We start from the raw sequence: 20,457 nt of genomic DNA on the forward strand, positions 1-20,457 counted from the left end.
CGTTATCTCTCTTCTCAGTAATGTTTATTATGATTTGAAATCCATATCGAACAAGCTCTGGAAGTACAACCGGTACCGCTACATTATGACCTACCATGAAAAGCCATGGCTGCCTCCACCTTTCATCCTCTTGAGCCACATTGGACTTCTGATAAACCGCATCTTCCACCATCGGCCCCCAAATGAGATGGATCAAGAGGAAGGCGATGTTGGACTAAGTAAGCAGACCTAAGCTGGGGACCAAAAGAAATAGCTGATGAGGAATGTTTTGCTAGTGTCCCATCACTTTGTAGCTCAGTGCCCTCTTCCTCCCCCCCCCCCCCCAAAAAAAAAAAAAAGAAAAAAAGATATTGTCTGGGTTGGAGGCTGTTTTTATTTGCAAAACTGAATTTAACCTGCTTGTCTGAGAACTCTTGTAGGAAAAAGTAACTATGGGAATGCTTTGCTTTGTGTTTGGCTTTTGCTTTGTTACATACTGTGCATCAGTTGAGATACTTCACAACTCTGAGCTGAAATAAAGTGGCAAAAGCTTTTTCTGTAGCATAGAATGGCCTTATTTTGAAAGAAAGTAAACAATACTGGAAGTATACATTTCTGTACATTTGTCCCGAAAAGACCAACAATTCCTTTTTAATTGCCCGGAGAAAGTAGCCGCAGAGCCTGAGGACAGAGGACATCCAGTGATGGCAGATGCAGAGAGAGAGCACAGGGGCCTCTGACCTCCTCGCTGCATCCTTCCCTTTGTGCGTTGGCTCACCACTGCACCTTAACCTCACCTCCTTCACCCTTCCCAACCTGGACTTCTCACTCACAGGGTCCTTCTTAATGCCTCTTTAATGCCATACCAGTTCCCTGACCCACTGTCACCAACTCCTGCAACTCTGCCAAGAGCAGCCCTAGCCATTGTGGGGAGGGGACCACAAGGTGTTGGGATAGGAATGAATACTCAGTAGTGGGGCTTGGTTCTTGGTGGAGTGAGGCAGGTGAATGAGGAGGAGGAGCGGCTGGTGGCTGTACCCTTATCTGAAAAAACTTTGGGTGTACATTAGTGCATAGTATTATACAGCCTCATCCTTTTAGATGCAACGTACATCCTTGATGCCTAATAACAGAGGTGAGCAGACCCTGTTTGAGTTATGCTTCATTTAGGATTTTCTCTTGCTGAACATGAATCCCTGAAGATATCCGGCATGCTCACAGGTGGTTACAGAGTTAAGAACTGGGCTTAACTAATCAATGCTGAGCTGCTTTACTGCTGCTCCCAGGCTCAGCTCCTCCATCATGACTGGATACATCAGCCTGCCTTTGAAGTACCACTACTTATTTTATATGCATGCATAGTGTAAGTCACTGACGTAGCACAGAGGATGTCTTACTTGTAAAGTGCATTAGCCACAAGAAAAAACTGAAGCACTGCTTAGCACATCTAAAAGTCCTTGGATAGAAGAGGGCTCATGCCTTGCCTACACTTCTCTCAGAAAGAGACTTTTTCCTGTTTATGTACTTTTGTGTCCCTTTTCTATATGCCTATGCATTGCTTGATACGTTTCTTCTGCTTAAATTGTGTTGTGGTTGTAATTAACTGGTTTTAGCAATGAGGATCCAGTGCCACCCTGTGGAAAAACAATGAAAATACCAATATACAGAGAGTAAAATCTGGGAGGCAAGAACACAGAAGGATTAGGGGTGAAAAGAGCCTAGGACATGATTCTTATTCGGAGTGAGAGGGGGACCCCAGAAAACTGTGGGTGGGTTCCCAGCTGGGCTGTGTGCTGCAGCCAAGTACTACACGCTTGTAGCAAACGCTGCCATGTCGCTTGGCACAGATATGCCCCTAGCAAGTACAGTGAGGACTCTGGTATGTAAAAAAGGAAATAAAAAAGAAGCTTGGAAGATGTGGGGTTTGGATCAGAGAAGCAGCTTTCCACCTTATGTATTTCTTCATACTGACTTATAATTGATCTGTTCTGTCAGAAGTCTTGGTGTGCTAGCAGAATAGCATCATGAGCAGCCCAAGCTGTGGAGTTTTAAAATTTTGATTGTGTTCTTCTTCACCCAGTAATCTTGCTTAATGTTTTATACATATGAACATGTGGAGCAATTAAGTGAAAAAAAGCTTTGTAGCTTTGAGTACCTGAGAGGACTGTAATTGTTATAGGTGACTTGTCCTGAATGAATGCCTGGACCAAATGATAGTGAAATCTTTGTAAGTCTTACATATTTATAGCTAAGTCTTGTGAATCACACGTGTATTACACAATACAGGGAGAAGTTTGGGAGAAAATACATCTTTGTGAGCAGCCATTTGGTATATACTTCTGAGGCTTTAAAATGGAGTGCACTGGAATTTTTGTCAGTGTGTTTTTGCTTCTGTCTAAGGAAACATAAAAAGCCCATTTACATGTATTTGGTATGTTGAGTCTTTGTACATAAGCCCAAATGCAGGGAGTCAGATCAAATTCATTCTTGTCAAGGGTGGGGGTGAGGAAACCTATTCTGAGAGTTTTCTTTTTTTTCTCATGGATGCTTATAAACAATTGTATTTGTAAGTATGCTTCACAGCAATTCCTACTTCCTTTTTTCAGAGCTGTACCTGAGTGATGAGGAGTTGAAGAAACTCCATGACTTTGAGGAACAGTGTGTGGAAAAATATTTTCATGAGAAGAATGAGAGCTTGAGTTCCAGTGACAGTGAAAGGATTCGTCTGACAACAGAAAGGTGTGTTTTGTTGCAGATTTGTGCTCTTCGTATACGTTTGTCATACAAAAAGACTTCAACAGGCTACTGCTTTTGGAACGGTTTATGGCCACTGCGAACATGAGGAGCAATAACATACAACAGGCCTTGATAATTTGATGGAAGTGTAATGTACTTGAACTGCATGGCAAACCTGGCTGGGAAGCCTTGCTGGCAGAATTGCATCCCCAGATGTGTGCAGTGTGCAGCTGGTTAAAGGGGTACAGTAAGGTATTGCTCGGTTTCACTTTTGCGGACCAGGTAGCACCACAAAAACATGCCAGAGTACAGCATACTATACATATTTTTATTTAAAGGCTTAGCAGTGTAGGAACACTGTGAGAGTATTGCTTGTGATTGAGTATGACTACTGTTTACAGAAATAACTGTATAACCATTGGACCATTATCTACAATGTAGTGTCTTGGTTTGCAAAATGTCAATAGAGAGCTGTCAACGGGGTTTCAAAACCATTGATATTGGCCTAATTTAGCTTTCTTTTGAAATCAATGGCAAAGCTGCCATTAAGTGTAATGGGAAGAGTTAAAGAAAGCAAGTACTATAAAAAGTCTTACTGAATGCCAATACTGATCTCATCTAATAAATTTGTTTTGCCTAGAGAAAGATAGCCTCTTAATCTTTGCCTGTTCATAATCTTATTTTCTGCATACTAAAACAAAACACACAAGCAAAATGATTGTCCCCTGTAAAAGAAATAAGTAGCTGTGTTCAAAAGCTGCAGAATCGATTACAGCAAGAAGATTTAATTTAGTGGATAAATATAGATATGGAAAGGAATTTTTTTCTGAGTGCAAAGGTGAAACACACTTTGCAGCATTGTATAACATTAATACAGAAATTAAGTTAGGTGAATAAAATATTTTGGGGCACTTGTCTTTGATTTTATTCAGCTATTGGTTAAATACTATATCTTTTAGTTGCTCAGTGACAAAGGAGCAACTTTTGCATATTGCCTGTAGCTAGTTTATCATTGTCATAGTGATAGAGCACCAGAGAGAGTATCTTCAGGAAACGTGAAGATAATGATTTGGTTAAAATTATATCATTCCAGGCCAAGAAGTTCTTGCACTGTTCACTGGGGATTTGAAGACCATAAAAAAAAGGCTTTGCTTTTCGGGCAGTTGAATTTTACCTGAAGATAACTGATGGCATCAGACATACAGAATCTGTTCCCAGAGGCCAAATAGGGTGTTGGGAAGACCCTTTTCCCAGCAGTCTCCAGTACTGGAGAAATGCAAGGGAATCTGTAGGTTTGTGTGAGTTTCACAGGAAATGTAGAAACGCAGCTTGACTGGCTGACAAGAAGCATACTTCACAGCATTTTACATTTCAAGTAATAGCCAATGCAGTATTTCCCAAACTGTGTCCTGCTGTCCATGGTTTAGTAGTTCTATGGCAAGGAATGGACATTAATAGGAAAAAAGCAGTTTTTAAAATAGATAGTCCTTGAGCAAAAAGCCTGTTTCCTTACAAGTCACTGGCCCAGTAACCTGAATGACATGTAAGTCTGGATGGGTTTTGTCTGTTCATAGGAATGGAAGTCACCACAAAAAAAAAAAAAAAAAAAAAAGGCTGTGTGAAACACTGACTTTTTGAAATGTGTTAATGGCTTCCTTCATCATCTGGCAAACAGAAGTAAAGATCCATGTTTTGGTATTTTTCTTTTTCTACCCAGAGTGGAGGAGATGTTTCTGCAGCTTAAAGAAGTGCATGAGAAGGTATTTTATATCAAGGAGTCTTTACTCTCCCTGGACAGCCAGCTAGGACATTTGCAAGACCTGTCTGCCTTGACAGTGGACATCCTGAAAGTGCTTTCAGCTGTAGACACCTTGCAGGTGGAAGAAGCCTTACTGGCTGACACAAAACATCGAACCTGTAGGAAGCTGCCCCACAGCTGGAGCAATGCGCTCTATTCCAAGACCTTGAGCAGCCTCGAGTGTTTGTATGACAAGAAGTACCACTACTACAGCATGCCACCCTCCCTCTTACGGAGCTTGGTAAGGAGTCAGTGGCCATCAGAGTGCAAAGACCATGTATTGAGGACTGAGAGTAACAAGGTGGTAGAAGACAGCTCTCGAAAGGTAGAAATAGAAAGTGACACACTCACTTCGGGAGTATCCTCTGAGACTAAGTCAACGCCTAGATATGGACAATTTTTGCTGGTGCCCCCTGACCATCAGGGAGGGTCTTTATCTGAGGATGTTACCTTAAATTTGTCCTTTCTGAGCACTCCTGCCAAGTACAGGGACAATGCATTCAGAGATGAACTGCAAAGTAACATTGTGGTGCAGCAAAACTTGCGGAGTGTGGGCCTCATTGGAAAAGAGCCAGAAGATTATCAATGGAGCCAGAGAGACCTTGCTATTCACTTGCCATCAGAAAAGACTAATGCCGCAGAGGCTGATCATCCTCTTGGTCTCCAGCCATCGCTGGATGTTGAAGAGAGTGCAGAACTCTCCTGCAACGACAGGGAAGAAACTGAAGGTGGTTATGTGAACTGGGGATTCTCTGAAGGTGATGAAAAAGGGGTTTTCAGCTCAGGGAAGAAAGAAAAGAAGCACTTGTGCATACATTCCACCTATAACAATGAATGCAATTGCATAGGTAGTCCTCCCAGGCATGTGCAGATAAGAGAATCAAAGTCCTTCTCCTACAACTCTGACAGGTCACATCACAGCAGCACCATCTCTCACAACAAGCTAAAACGCAGCACCTCCTTCTGGATCAGCCCGCTCTGGAGGGACTGGAGTTTCTGCAGGAGCAACAGCTTACAGTCACCAAAGAAGGAGAAAAGAGGGAAAACCTTTAAGGCCACAGGTGGTAATTATAAAACACCATACTTGTACAATATCTTTTACTGGGGAGCCCAAGGCATTATAAAAATGTTTCTTTACACCCAGGAGGAATTAGCTGCAGTTGAGGGTAGTACCTGAGAGTCCAGAGATACTTCTTCACTTTCTTTGTGCTGGGTCTGACTGCTGCAGGGAATTTCTGAAGTGTGCCTGGTATCCAAGCTGCACCGCACCTGTGTGTCAGCCACCCTGATTCTCCTCATCTCGCCGGATCCTTATGGCTGTGGCTACACTGCTGGGGTGATGGAGGGACAGTGGTTCCTCTGGGGAAGTCTCCTGCCCTGAGGATGCAATGCAAGAGTTACAGGAGACAAAATAAATTACACAATCCCTAAGAGATACATTACCAGTATCGTAGGTCAGATGGATGCATGGAGAAAGAAGACGTATACATTTTTATAGCCAGTTTAAAACCCTTCCTGTTCACCGCAGGATTTGCTTACCAACAGCTAAAATATAGCAGATTCCAGTTCTAAGTATGAATAGTACGACATGATGGATAACATTTGTTGTTTTATATCTTGTGTTGGTGCACATCTTTGCACTGAACTGCATGAGTATTAGCTTTGGGTGTCACAAGTCTTTCTCAGCTTGCTTTGGAGATCTGCCAACTCTGTCTTATCACATCTCTTCTTAGTAAATAAAAGCTCTGTAGCTTAATGGTGGTTTTTGACTCTTTTTTCACAGAGTCTTTACATTCCAGTGAGCTGCACCACAGTGAGGCAACAAAAGCAAAACAACAAAACAGAGACAGAAAGTCTGGGAGAGGAAAGAAGAATCAAAAACCCCTTCAGGTGCCGGTATGTGCAAATGCAAGAGAATCACATACCCCATAGCTGTCTTTTTCATTCATTAAGAGCAGTTCTGCAGTGTGGCTTAGTCGAAGATGTATACATCTAAAATGCTGCACATAAACTGGGGCATCTTTGTTGTATGTCTGGCTTTGGTTCAATTTCCCTTTTGTTTGAATATGTGAGATTTCAGTTTTGAATGTGTTGAAATCTATGGACTTTGCTAGATATTATACCAAGGGTGTTACCGATTTTACACAGAAAGCTGTCAGTCCTTGCACTTTAGCTGGCAGGAGGACTTGGGGGAGGCTTCATATGATCTAGGATAGACTGAAGGAGTGGTAAGCCACATTCAGGCAGTGTAAAACTGTAAACAAGCAAGCCAGGCCTCCTAATGTTGTCTCCTGCCTACAAGGGTCCCTCAGTGTTTTCTCTGAAACCATCAAACATTTAGCACATTGCAGACAGCATATTGATTGTGTCATATGTATGGGGCAAGTTTCATAAATGTCTGTATGTGTACATATATAAAAATCTGTTTATAAAGTTATAAAGGGATTCCCAGGATCTTTGTCAGCTGGAAAGATTTATCTCTGTTTAATGAGATGAAAGCTGATTTGTTTACATAAGATGCTCAGGTCAGCAACAGATCTTAGACTTGAACTTTGACACCTAATACCTCTGACGGTATTCTGAGGGACTTCAAACTTCGTTTTAAAAAGCTGTAGTGCTAGATCTTTCATTAGTAGCATTTACTAGACAAAAGCAATGTATCTTCTGCAACTTGTAACAAAAATGGGAAAATTTGTTTCTCAGTTGGGAGCAAGTTCAGTCATTGGCATTTCAGTGATGCTCTGAAAGGCCACGTCATAGACTGTCAGAGGAACTGCAGAGGTGCTAGTCATCCTATAAATTGAGTGTCATTTTGTCTGTGTCTTGCCAGGTGATTAGAGTGGATGATTGTCCCCAGAACACCCAAGTGAGCTCAGAGCCAGCGGAGATCAATGTCTGGGATGAGCAAGAGAAACACAGCAAGAACTGGCTCACTGTGTCTAATTTCAGTCAGTTGAGTATGTGGTATTTTGCAGACGGTGAAATTCAGAATAGATTTTAAAAAGAAGCAGTAAATAAAAATTCACAAATTGAAAGTGTCATCCATCACTTTCACCTCATGGTATAATTTTTACAGAATTAGCATTAGGTTGCAAGAACACAAGACTTGGTTATTTGCTATGTCATTGCAGAGACAAAAGGGCCATAGGTTGGATGGAAGGTCAGTTAAATCTTTCTGGGAGTGCTGCCTTGTCTCACATGGAAGATAGTACAGTACTAATCCTCAGGAATAAGTGAGAGCAGGGAGGATGTTTTCCTTGTCTCCTCTCCTGAGGTGTCTTCTAAAGTGGCATCTTGGCTAATTGCAAAAATAAACTCTCTCGTGAATTTCTCAGGGCATTTACGCTCACAGGCAGTGCTGTGATACTGTACCTGCTGACAGATCCTCTGCATGCATTATTCATTACTCATTGCTCAGAAACACATCCTCCAAAGGGAAGAAATGAATTCTGTATCATCTCTGTTGGAAAAAAAAGGCAATAGCATTCTTTTAGTAATTCTCCAGCTCTTTCGTTCTCAGAAGTCTTTTGCATAGTTCATCTTATCTTTCAGCTTTGCTATGATGTGGCTCACTGGCTTCATCCTGTGAGCTGCTGGGAGAAGCACCAGGGAATGCTGTGACTCAGCACAGCAAGGTCTGAGAAGGGCTGCACTCCTCCGAAATCTGCTGACAGAGAAAGGAAACAGTCTGTTTTAACTTTATGAAATTCTGTTATTGCTTTTATAGCCCATTACGTGTTTGCTGGGGCAACATGGTACATAGATATTTATTTTATAGCACTGCATAGTTTAGTTGGTAGCAGTAGAGCTGTTCATTTACACTCTGGAAATAGCTGATACCTGCTCTTTTGGCTAGGTTTGGAACGTCTCAGTTACATGCACCAGAAAATGAAAAATCAAGACATCGGTAGGCATACCATACCGTTCTGTGATTACCTGAGGCATTCTCGAGAGGTAAGACCTAAGATTACACATTCTAGCACATAGTTTTGGCTGGGATGAGCCCAGGGTAGCTCTGCTGGCGTCTCTGGACTTGCCACTATAGGTTCTTTGTCATGAAATACCTCTTGAGAGATTAAGACCTTTGTTGTCTGCTGGCACAGCGCATGTGTGCGAGTAAATGAATAATGTAACAGCTGTTAACACTCTATTGAGATTATCCAAGTAGGATATTAAATTATTGAGTCACAGAGTGGTTCTGAGTATGAAGAAGTTGGTCAGAAATAACGTGTGCGTTAATGTTTCATTAGGCAATGAGTGAGCACACAGCTTGGTCTTGAACCTGTGGGCAGAATTGGTTAGCAGAGTGAAGTACATCTTGGAAAGTTAGCTAGCTCTCAGTCTATCACACAGAGATAGTTATTTCTTGCAAAATGGGACTTAAATATTGAAAATAATCATTGCAAAGTTCAGATTTCTTAACCACTGGCTTATAAACACCATATCTTATTATTTATCAGAATTAATTTGCAGCTCCATAATGGAAAGGTCCCTCTGCCTATCTAAATCAACAGTCTCATTGACTTTGGTGGAGCTAGACCAATTTGTATTTCCTGAAGACTGGGGGCAGGAATCTGGATTATAGAAACTTCTCTCTGTTTTAAAGTCATGTAGATAATCGAAGAAAATTTATCTTTCACTACATTGTGTAGAGGTATCTCAGACGTATGAAAGGAAATTAACAAAGAATAAATTAAGGAAAGGAACCATGAAATAATCCTTTCCTCTTCCTTTTTCAACAGCATCCTTCCTTGCCTGTTTACTTATAGCAGTCTTGATTATTAAAATGGTGATTGTAAAAAGCCTAGTTTCTTTTTCACTCTAAATGCTATTACTAACTTTTTCTTTTTTCTTTCTTTCTTTTTTTTTTTTTTTTTTTTCTGTAAGGAACATAAATAAACTAGATAGTTTTAGATCTGTTGTTCTGAGTGCTGTAGAATTTGAATCCCAAATATCAGGGAAGAGAGCTGGAATCTAAATTTCAAAAATGGCAGGTTTTTGTATGAAAGAGTAGAGCGAGAGAGAGAAATAGAAATAAATTTACTGATTTTGTGTTCTGTAAAACCTGAGCTTGGAGTATAAATCAATAAATCTTTCAAAAGTGAAACACAGGGTCAGACAAACAAAATAAAGGTACAGTCAGGGAAGCTGTGTGAAGGAACCAAGTAATTTGAAACCCATATTAAGATGTCTTGGGTAAAACTCAAGGGTGGGATTTTCAAAGTTCTCAGAAAAATTCCATTGATTACAGGAGGATTTGAGTTGGGCTGAAACTAGTCACTTCTGGAACTCCAACTTTTTTTTTTTTTGCATGCCAACAAATTATTTATTCTTTCAAGATACAGCCTCTAATACCCAATGAATCACCATGCCTCTCTTTAAGTCCTGTCTGTATTATGAGAGTTTATATATATCACTGAGATGCAAGAATGTGGCTGCATCCAACTGTTCAACTTGGAGTATTATATATTTTAATGAAATGTATTTTTCCTGAAGTGGTGCTTCTCAGATTTACCCATTGACCACTAGTGGTTCAGAAATCCCTCCTGTTGGGTAGCAGGGAGCATAGCAAGGGTGTCTGTAGGAAAGTTTTAGTTTTGTTAAAGATTTTTTCACAAAGCAAGCTACAAGGTGAAAACACGAGTGAAATAAAAAAATTGTGAGTTAAGTTTCAGATAATACTCAAAGCTGAATTTTAGTTAATTTATGTTTAAACTTTGTTCTCTTCAAACTTTTCTGGGGGGCTCTGTTTCTTCTGAGGATCAAAATCTTCCTCACTACTATTCAGAAGAATAATCCCATTTCTGACTAGCATATTAGGAGGATCTGGCTGGCTCAATTTTCCCTAATATGGCTGGAAGTTTAAAAGAGTATTTGAGTACTTTAACTCTTAGACCTGGAAAATATGTGATCTAAATATCACTGGAAAGCTGCTCAGTCTGTTACCTTCTTCTGTTATAGAGGTTTAGGGTACATTTTATTTTCAACAACTGTAAAGCTTAGCCTTAAATTGGAATTTTCCAATATAAAGAGAGTTCTCTAATACTGTCCATATTAGAAGACCTTCAACATGCTTTTGTGAGGGTGTTGAGATATAGGTGGGTACCTGAGTGTGTTATTCAAATGTATGGAGACAGCATGGAAAACCGTAATGTAAGCAAATTAGTTCCATTTTAGTGTAAATATGGCAATGCTGTGATTCACCTGCCTGTCAGTGTCATTATTCATGCTAACAGTAAGGATAACAAGCGTTTTCAAGTTTGTACCTTTTCGAGTTGCACAGTGTGTATATGACGATGATGTGCAGATTTTACCAGTAAAAGTATCTCTCTCCTTTACAGACTTTGAATAATAGCGTATTTGGAACCACCAAGAAAAGTAATCTGAACAGGAACTCCTCGTATGTATTATTAGTGTATTGAGATATTCATCACATGCTTTTAGAAAGAGACTTCTATACTTTCTGCAGGTTTCCACTTCAGTTCTGCAATATACTTCGGATGAGAAATGTGTGTGAAATGAAGAGTTAAGGCAATTCAGTCTGTTTAAGTTTTTTAAAAAGAAGCCTTATTAATGGAGATAAAGGAGACCCATTTAAACAAGCATATAATTTTATTCTAACCCTTTTTATTCTAACAATAATCCAATTTTCTAATTCAATCACTAAGATCACCATAGCATCTTTAACTAGCCATTATTCCAATCTAGTGAGCATGAAAAGTTGCATGTGCTTTTGCTGTGCAAATTGCGTGTTTTCTTTTTTAATAATTAAAATGCTAGCAGCTCCTGAAAGCTTCTTTCATTTTCTGATTAATCTCTTTCATACTGTCTGCAAACTTACAAAATATTTAGAATCAGCTTGGTTTTCTCAATGGGTTTTCAATAGTTATTAAACTTTGAATCTATTTAGTGAAAGTGCACTGATTTCAAAAGTGTTTTCGATTTTATTGTGGGCTTTTTGATTATTTCTTTTCCCAGCTCGATTGATCATTATCTTAATATTAGGGGTATTTTTTCCACATGCAGTGCTGTGTCCTTTTCCTTTTCTTTCCTATTTTCATCAATTTCTTTTATATCTCTCTTACTTAGTCACTGTGGATGTAATAAATAAAAGACATTAGAAAACTGTCACATCCCATGTGCTTTCACAGTGGGAAGAGGAAAAAAGATACCTTGTTTTTTACCCATCCTGTGGTGTGGGGGTTTGTTGTTTTTTGTTGGTTGTTTTTTTTTTTAACCCAGTCATTTATAGGCAGTAGGCAAACCACATACTTACCAGCAGGACTTACAGGCCATTGAGTGGCCTGATTCTGTCACTTAGTCTGTTGTTTTCAGTTGGATCGCTCTGGTCTGTGAGGTGAATCATATCCGCTGTCTTCTGTCACAAAGACCGCTTTATCGTTAATGCTCTTGCTGTAGTCTCTCTGCAGCCTTGCTAATCCAAAGGACCATCAGTTTAAAAAGTCTGGGTTTGTGCAGGCAACGGTAATGGCGTATGTGGCTCTGAATACATCTCAGCATTGATTGAAAAATGAACAATTGTCTATGTGATTGAAGTGGTCTTTAACCACTATTGTTACTGCAGTGTAAATGGTGTGAACAATGGTGCAGAATCGTAAGAGCAGCTCAACATAAAGCAGAGAAAGAAACTTACAGAAAAATCTGGCTGTTCTTCAGTAACTGAAGATTATTTTCTGATCATTGCAATGAACAAAGTCGCACTGAGGGTTATTTTGTTTTATGATTGCTGATCAAATTTTTGTTGTTTTGCCTTCACATAGATGACACCTCTTTTTATGTGTCAGTGTTAGCTTAATGACAGAAATTTTGGAGTAAAATTTCAAATGTTTGCTTTTAAACAGGTTAAGAACTTCAGAGGAAACTGACAGTAAGTTTTTGGTTGCTTGTCAATCATTTTCATTCCTCATTGCAAATCTCACTGTGACAATTCCAAAGTACAAAACCCAAAAGGAAGTTAATTTACTATAGTTGAGGGGTTATAGGAAAATGTTCAGCTATTGTTTCATATGTTAGTTACTAATTCGTACTTTAAATTGAAAGATTATTTTTATGAGAACATGTTTTTCTCATGAAAACTACAAAAATCTTAAAAGAAAATAAATCTATTTTTACTCTAGTCTGCCCAGTAATGTTGTCCTTTTCAGCAGGAAGAAACTCTTTAAGGTGATGGTGGTGCTTTCATCCTTGGCAGTCTAAGAGACCTCCTGACTTAAAGCAGAGTGTATTCCTGAGGATAGATTGTGATATAAAATTTTTGATATATGCTTGATTTTTCAAGTTGCAGTTTGGTGTAATTCTTCTGTTTGTATGGTTTTCCTGAAATTATGAAATCAGTGAAGGACTGAATTTATTATGAAATGGCCAATGAAGAAACTCAAGGTTGTAGCAAGGAATGACTTTGTTGCACTAAAGTAGAGTGCTAGTACAACTTCATTTTATTTGTTGCCTTTTAGTCTATCTTCCAATTTTCCTGACATACTACTTAGCTGTAAGAAGCTGAGCAGCTGGGCATCTATCTCTTTTTGAGGCTAGCTGTGATGCAGAAATGAGTTGTTCTTAGACTTATCTCCCCTTCAAGCACTGCTCTTTCTGGGTCCGGCTGTGCACAAAACGCTGCGGTGCTGAAGCACGCTGCTGTAAGCATAGGGGGTTGTGGAGCTACTCTCCAGAGTGCACCATTGCTTTGATTAAAATCCACTTTTTCCATCCTCAAAAGGAATGACTTAGCCCCCAAGTCCTCTTTTCATGTTTGTTGTTTTACAACGTACGAAATGCAACAAAACTAGTTGAGTCCAGCAGGAAAGAGAGTAAAAGGGACCTGGAACCACCAAGGGCACTCAGCGGAAATGATGGCCTTTCCCCAAACATATATTTATGGTCTTTATTTAAGATCTCTTTCACTGGAAAAGGGAATATAAGCAAATAAAATACACCAAGAAGAAAAGTGTAATGTTCAGATATTTTGATGAAGATTCAGTTTTTGTTATCTCATTTTTCAGAATTAAAAGTAGTGCAGTATACTTATTTTCTGAAATCTGGCATTTTGAAGGATTGTTTTCCAATATAACAAAGTGATTTCATCTAATTAATGAAAATATGCTCATTAATCTTGGTTTTATTAAAAAGACTTTTTGTAAACCAAAGATTTTTGGACCAAATTTGATCTGTCTGTGCCTGTTAAATATGTAACCACAGAAACTGTTTGTCTCTCTATATTTTAACAGCATTTGAGATGTTGTGGGTTAATGGGGCATTATTATTATAACTTTGGCGTAATAGTATAGTTAATGGAATGCTTAATGACTGGGGATGGAGTTTGAAAAATCATGCCTTTGGGAGGCCGTGAAGCATGATGGACAGCAAAGTGCTTTTAATGTCCCACAGGTGTAATTGGCTTAGAGAAGCTACATGTCCTTGAGGTTAATATCACAAGTTTCCCACCATTTCTCTGAATAAATAAGTCATCTGGCTATATTATACTGATGACTGAAATCTGCCAATATACTGTACATTATGACATAGTTAAAGCCTATTAGTGATTGTCTTCTTTAGAATGCTGATATCCTAATTCTGATTAATCTGTTTCATGACAAACTCTGAGATGGAAGGAATTAAAAAATCATGCATTTATCTCTGTTATAATTAATGTAATGATCCTTTAAACTTCATTTCAGATATCTTCACCTGCTTGAAAACATCTCAAGATCTGCATCATCACTACTCAGGTAAGCAGGAGGCACCAGAATGATAGCTGAGTAATTTAACAAATTAAAAAGAACATTAGTTCTTCCCTTGTCATGCTCTGTGATTTTCACTTTGAAGAGTTGCACAACTGCTCACTGCTAAGAAGGTTCTGGATTAATTCATGCCTAACGCTCCTGTGAGGAAATTGTGAATTATTTTCTTGCTGCTAATTGCTCCATTCTGGGTGTTTCTGGCAAATCCAGAGCAGAATGTAGGTAATCGCTTTCAAAATATCAGTGGAAACAATGAATAGAGCTCCGATTCCTGGGGGAGCAGAAGAGGCACTCATTTATTTATAGCTGTCACTTCCCCTCACACCTCCCACATCCTCCTTTGTAGTTTCTGGAATTGTTTTCTTCAGTTAATTGGTCCTGTACTACTTAATCTGTGTTTATATACCTATGAACTCCTGGAAATCTGGCAGGGAATAAATCATTTGGATGCTAATTGCCTGCAGTCCTGTCTTTTCCTGAAGTGAGTACGCAGAGATTTTCCCACAAGGCTGGGATTTCAGTTTTTCCCGGAGGAGAACAGCGGAGAGCTTGCCAGTAGATGTCTCTGTTGCCTGTAGGACTTGGCCTCCTTTAAAGGGAAGCCTAGGGTAAACCAGAAGCATTAGCAGCCTCCTGAAGTTCAAAAAATCACACATTTTTCACGGGGAATAACTCCTCTTGGTTTGTAATCAGGGTACAGGAGTAATTTCTCTAACATCGTGGCATTGTTGCAGTGATTAATTTGGCTCTCATCAGGCATGCTATTTAAGATTAGGTAGGACTTTCTAGCACAGCTGAGAGTGGTTCCCATTATGAGTTGACAAACGTCTCAAGAGGTTTCCAGTGTAGGCTTATCTTTCCTCAGGAAGATCGGGATAGAATTTAGCCAACTAAGCCCAAAAGTTTGATATTGAAATCCTGCACTATACACTGCTTATGCATTATTTTTGCTATCATGTTGTGCAGGCAAATACAGTTCTGCCTCTCTGCACACCCAAAAGAACTTGAGTTTTGACCCAAGTTCAGCAGGTGGTGCAAGTGCACTTCACTTTTGCTTCTGGAGGATCTAGAGTGTGTGCTGGCAGGGTCTGACACATGGCAGAGGTCTGGCAGCTCCCCTGTTCACATCCTTGTCCCTGCTATGCACTAATTTCGTGACTAGAGCATGTTCCTAGTGAGGCATCAAGGGAGGACCTTGATTTTCAGTCCATGCTCTAAAACTATTCAGGCATGTTAACCAATGGTTGTTGAATTCAGAATATATAAACAAGTCTTGAAGTGGAGTCTGAAATGCAGATCTTTTCAAATGAGGACCCTAATTCATGGGTTGGCATGTCATGGGTCCCTTTTGCTCTTTCCTTCTGAGCTAAATAATCTCTAATTTCTGGTCAGAGAAGCAATCTTAAAAAGAAGGACAGATGGTGACCAATCTCTGGAAGAGTCTGTCATCAGAGCTTTTTGGTTACTCTGTAGAGAAACACAACTCTGATGTGGTTCACTCTCCGCTTTGGACGCTAGTTTTGTCTTCAGCCATTGAATAGGGAAATTAGGCAGTCAGCACTGTAGCATCTGAGTTGCCTCCTTGTTCTAGTCTTACTTTTTGCAGCTTACTTCACACCTCTCTCCCCCTTCCAGATAACTGAGTCATTGCGGGAACAAATCCAAAAATATTTAGTTGGCACTCTGAAGTTTTGAAGGTGTTTGCCTGAGAAATAAGCTGCCTAATTAGGGAGATATAATAATGTTACTGATGTTGTTTGGCAAGGAGCCCAGATGAAGGAACAGTCTTCTGTGCAGGGCAAGCTTGGATTTTCCTGTGGTGCCTTGCTAAATCCTCAGGTGCTTCTGAGCCTGACAGTGTTGCTGCACTGGAGCTGGCAGGAGAAGGAAGTAGCGGCAGCCCTTGGTGGAATAAGGACGAAGAGTTAGCAGTCCTTCTATCCAGGGTGCAAGGGGCTTATCCCAGAGAGCCTGATTCCTTGGAAGAAGGGAATCAATGAATGGGGGAGAGAGTGGCAGCTGATGCTTGTGAGATGCTATGGGCGTGCAAAGGGAAGTTGCTGGCTGGGTGGAATGGTGATCATATCCGACACGGGATCACACTGCAGCCTCCTTGGCTTTGTACACTACAGTAAAGTGCCACCAGATGTTTTTAAAACTCGGCCAGCTTGTTGTTTGTTCAGTATAGTAGTGATATCTATGTTGTTTGCAGCTGTTGAAAGAAACAACTTAATGAGACTTGCTCAGACCATACCATTTACACCAGTCCAGCTCTTTGGTGAGTACCAACTTTTACGTTTAGTGCTTTATAAATAGTCAGTGCATTATCTTTTTAAAGACTGCCTTTGAGAAATTTCCTTAGATCACTTTCAGTAATTCTTTTTTTCTAAAAGAGATGAACTGGGATAGAACTGTAGTCATGCAGTAATTTAGGAACTTTTGGAAGTCATCTAGTCCAACTCCCTCTGTGACCAACTCAGATCAGGTTGCTGAGGGCCTGTCCAATTGCATTTTGAATATGTCTATAAATGGGGATCCCTCAGCTTCACTGGACAACCTCTTCCGGTGTTTGACTGACTTCGTTGTGAACCTAGTATTTTTCCCAGTATTTGTTGAGGTTTCCCTTGCTGTAACTTGTAGCTGGTGGCATTCATGTGATTACTGTCAAGCTCAGAGATGATTCTAATTAACTCCATTGTCTCTATACCTATCATTAAGATAGCTGAAGACAGCAAAAAGATTGCCCTTAACCTTAATATCTGCATTTTCTCTCTGTTCTCTCTCCCTCACACACACATGTAAATATATGTATAGGATATCCTATAAAGAAGAAAACCAGGTATTGGTGGAAAGGGCACTGCTTGTGTACCTGGTACAGAAAACTTGTAGTGTACCAAGGAACAAAGAGTAGTGTTGTAACTGGTGAAGAGTGGTAGAGAATAATACATAAATAGTTTGGAAGACTTCTGAAATTAGCGCGCAGTATGGGCAGAAGCTCTGCCTCTAGACACTTGAGATCTAGGTGCCTTCTTTTCAATGGGTAGAATATTTTGTCTCACAGCAACTAAATTGCTGATACTTGCAGCATCATAGGAATTCTTGGGACCAGATTGCTGCAGATAATTAATATAGCTATGAGCATATTGAACATTCTAATCCTGAAGCTCCCAGGAGACACCTTTCTAGGTATTAAATTGTCAAAAGATAATAAAATGAAGAATTAATGTAAGATTAAAAAGTGTGTCTAGTTATAGTATCTTTATTCAAGTGTCTGTCTTTTATGTAAGAGGCTGGCTTTTCCATTGCTTTATTTTAAATTAAAATGTATGCAAATTATGGCATTCAACAGCATCTACATTTCTGCTAACTGGTGAAGGTAGGCTCGGGAGCAGGGAGGAAATCTACTAATCTCAATCCAGATTGTCCTTCCTTATACCATTCTTTGCAGTTTTGCAGATGTAGTTACCTCATCACACTTGCCAGTGAAAACCTGTTTCTTATGAATTAACATTGCAAATAGTGTGAGTTGCAAGAAGGAAAGCCAGGTTGAAAAAATCAGTCCATTTTGCTAGTTTACAAATAATGGCAACAGAAAGGTGTCTCACTTATGCTGCAAGAGGAATGCTTTTGCAACTATGTAGGGAGACAGACTGTGACTGAGTTATATCTCACCAGGTTTGTTCAGCTTTCAGAAAAATGTTATTAGCAGGAACAGAACATCTGAAATTTTGAGTAGTATAAATAACATTGGAATTTCTAGGAAAAAGACAAATCTTAGTTTAAAACACCAAACATGTAACTTCCTGTTAATTTGCTTTAGCTTGTTCTCCTAGGATTCCTTTCTCCATAGAAAGTCATGTCCTTTTCAATCTAATTTCCTTGGCTCATTGTGGCCAAGTCACCACTTTTAAAAGAGCTCAGCTCTCTGTTTGTGTCAAAAGGTGGCACTCTCCAGCTCTTTAATTTTGTAGTCGATAACTATTATGAGCTGTGTATGTTTGTTTCCCTTGTTTATTTGTTTTTTGTTTTGTTAAGAACAAGTACAAGGAAAATAGTGTGAGTGTTCAATGGATCTTTATTAACTTAAAAAAAGGCTTACTAAAAATTCCCCTTTCACATAAGTGCATAAACAGAGGGAGCCAGACTCAGGATATATAAAGTTCACACACTGGAGATAAAATGGTAACCCTTTAAAAATATCTACTTTTAAAGCTCAACCATCTTTAAGTACTTAAAAAGCTGTGGCAAATGTGATTGATATTCTGGTCTATATAAATCAATAAGCTTTGTGTGGAAGTGTGCAGGAGGTCTTAAATTCATCTCTGTTTAGAGGCTTAATACAAGGTCTTTGGACCACTTTTGTTATCACAGTAGATCTTAAGTGGAATGTATGTAGTAAGTAGTGTATATTTAGGCTGGGGGAGTTTTCACACGGATGAACAGTAATGATAGAAAAAGCTCTTTTAAAGTGTAGCTTACAAAGGTACGTAACGTGGTATCTTATTTTAAGATACCAAATCAAAATGCAGTTCTCTCCTGTTTGTGCAATGTGTGACTTCTGCTAACAAAATTTCCTTTTATTTAAGCTGGAGAGGAAGTGACGGTCTATCGGCTAGAAGAAAGTTCACCTATGAACCTTGATAAAAGCATGTCTTCCTGGTCCCAGCGTGGTATGGCTGCGATGATCCAAGTCTTGTCACAGGAGGAGATGGATGGGGGTCTGCGGAGGGCCATGAAGGTCATTTGTACTTGGTCTGAGAATGATATATTAAAGTTGGGACAAGTATTTATTGTGAAGTCTTTTCTGCCAGAGGTGGTTCAGACTTGGCAAAAGATCTTTCATGATGGCACAGTGTTACATCTCTGCCTGAGGGTGAGTTCAGACCTGAAGGCACACTGACTGGTCTAGCTTCATGTGCCTTAAATGTTATGCTGCTTAGATGTGAATGTCTTCAGCACGGTTGATGTGGTGTGATGTTATCTTTTGGAAAGAAAAAAGGTTTTGAGGAAAATATGTCTCCCATTTATAAACAGTATACAATCAAGCGTTTGTTTGTTTGTTTTGACAAAGTCATGGCACCACTCTTCATGAAAATGGAAGTAATGTTTATTGCGTTATTTTCTTTAGGAGATCCAACAGCAAAGGGCTGCCCAGAAATTAATCTATACCTTCAATCAAGTGAAGCCTCATACTATTCCCTATACGCCAAGGTAAAAATCACTGTCTTTAAGTATTAGGTGCCAACGGTTTCTCTCCTCAGCCGTGTCCCAGGTCTAGTGCAGCTTTCTTTTGTATAGTGGGTTGAAATACCCTCTACTTAGTCTAATGACAGTTAATCAACCTTTTAAGAGGAAACATAGGCAGCTTTGAATTTTGTCTTTATAGCTACATGTCATGCCAAAATAAGCTTCTTCATAACACTGTTCCTGAGACTTAAGCAAGAATTGCCTTTTATACAATTAACATAAGAACATTTGATAGAGCTCATATACAGGGGGCTGGAGTAAAACAGATTGTGTTGTTTGTCCATAAACCGTACTTTCTGATCAAGTGCTTTGTTTTGAGAGTTATCAAACCAAGAAAGCCTTTCTGCTGCCCACCATTTGGTACCTCCTGCTGTTCAAAACACTCCAGCTAGGGGAAGCTGTGTCCTCCTTTTGGTATGTTTACTTTGCGTCATGCCGTGTACTGACTGTGAGGAGGTTCATTACCCTGCCAGCTCCTGATAGGCAGCATTTATATCTACAGGTTCCTGGAAGTTTTCCTCATCTACTGCCATTCAGCGAACCAGTGGCTGACCATTGAGAAGTACATGACTGGTGAGTTTCGGAAATACAACAACAACAACGGAGACGAGATTACTCCCAGCAGCTTGCTGGAAGAGCTGATGCTGGCCTTCTCTCACTGGACCTACGTGTACACCCGTGGGGAGCTCCTTGTCCTGGATTTGCAAGGTGACTGCTAGCACAGGATCACTATTTGAAACCCAATGAAAAGCAGTTCTCCCAAAAGAGAATTTAATACGGAGGAATGGGCTAAATTCTGTTCTCGTTTACATACTGGCGCAGCTCAAGAAAACCCTGGATATCTGTTGTGCGGCACTGATAGATGAGTATCCACGGAAACACTCTAGATTAATGTAGGTGTAATGGGAAAATAATTTGGCTTCAGATATGTCTAGGCTG

At 39.7% G+C, this 20,457-nt stretch overlaps 1 protein-coding gene across 11 annotated transcripts in view; it reads left to right on the forward strand.

The window, feature by feature from the left end:
* Positions 1-20,457, forward strand: part of TRPM6 (transient receptor potential cation channel subfamily M member 6) — a 98,282-nt gene that overhangs the window by 65,675 nt on the left and 12,150 nt on the right. For 6 of the 11 annotated variants that reach the window (XM_054810432.1, XM_054810430.1, XM_054810431.1 and 3 more), the window contains 14 exons: positions 19-218; positions 2,586-2,718; positions 4,433-5,577; positions 6,297-6,409; positions 7,344-7,470; positions 8,370-8,467; positions 10,855-10,913; positions 12,376-12,401; positions 14,209-14,259; positions 16,484-16,549; positions 18,858-19,144; positions 19,400-19,482; positions 19,840-19,932; positions 20,021-20,226. In XM_054810432.1, coding sequence (XP_054666407.1) covers positions 19-218; positions 2,586-2,718; positions 4,433-5,577; positions 6,297-6,409; positions 7,344-7,470; positions 8,370-8,467; positions 10,855-10,913; positions 12,376-12,401; positions 14,209-14,259; positions 16,484-16,549; positions 18,858-19,144; positions 19,400-19,482; positions 19,840-19,932; positions 20,021-20,226 — 2,687 coding nt within the window. Of the gene's footprint in view, positions 1-18; positions 219-2,585; positions 2,719-4,432; positions 5,578-6,296; positions 6,410-7,343; positions 7,471-8,369; positions 8,468-10,854; positions 10,914-12,375; positions 12,402-14,208; positions 14,260-16,483; positions 16,553-18,857; positions 19,145-19,399; positions 19,483-19,839; positions 19,933-20,020; positions 20,227-20,457 lie in introns of those variants that run through there. The other 5 variants (XM_054810434.1, XM_054810433.1, XM_054810435.1 and 2 more) reach the window with 5 other exon arrangements.

The sequence above is a fragment of the Grus americana genome, chromosome Z, assembly GCF_028858705.1.
Source record: "Grus americana isolate bGruAme1 chromosome Z, bGruAme1.mat, whole genome shotgun sequence".
NCBI lineage: Eukaryota > Metazoa > Chordata > Aves > Gruiformes > Gruidae > Grus > Grus americana.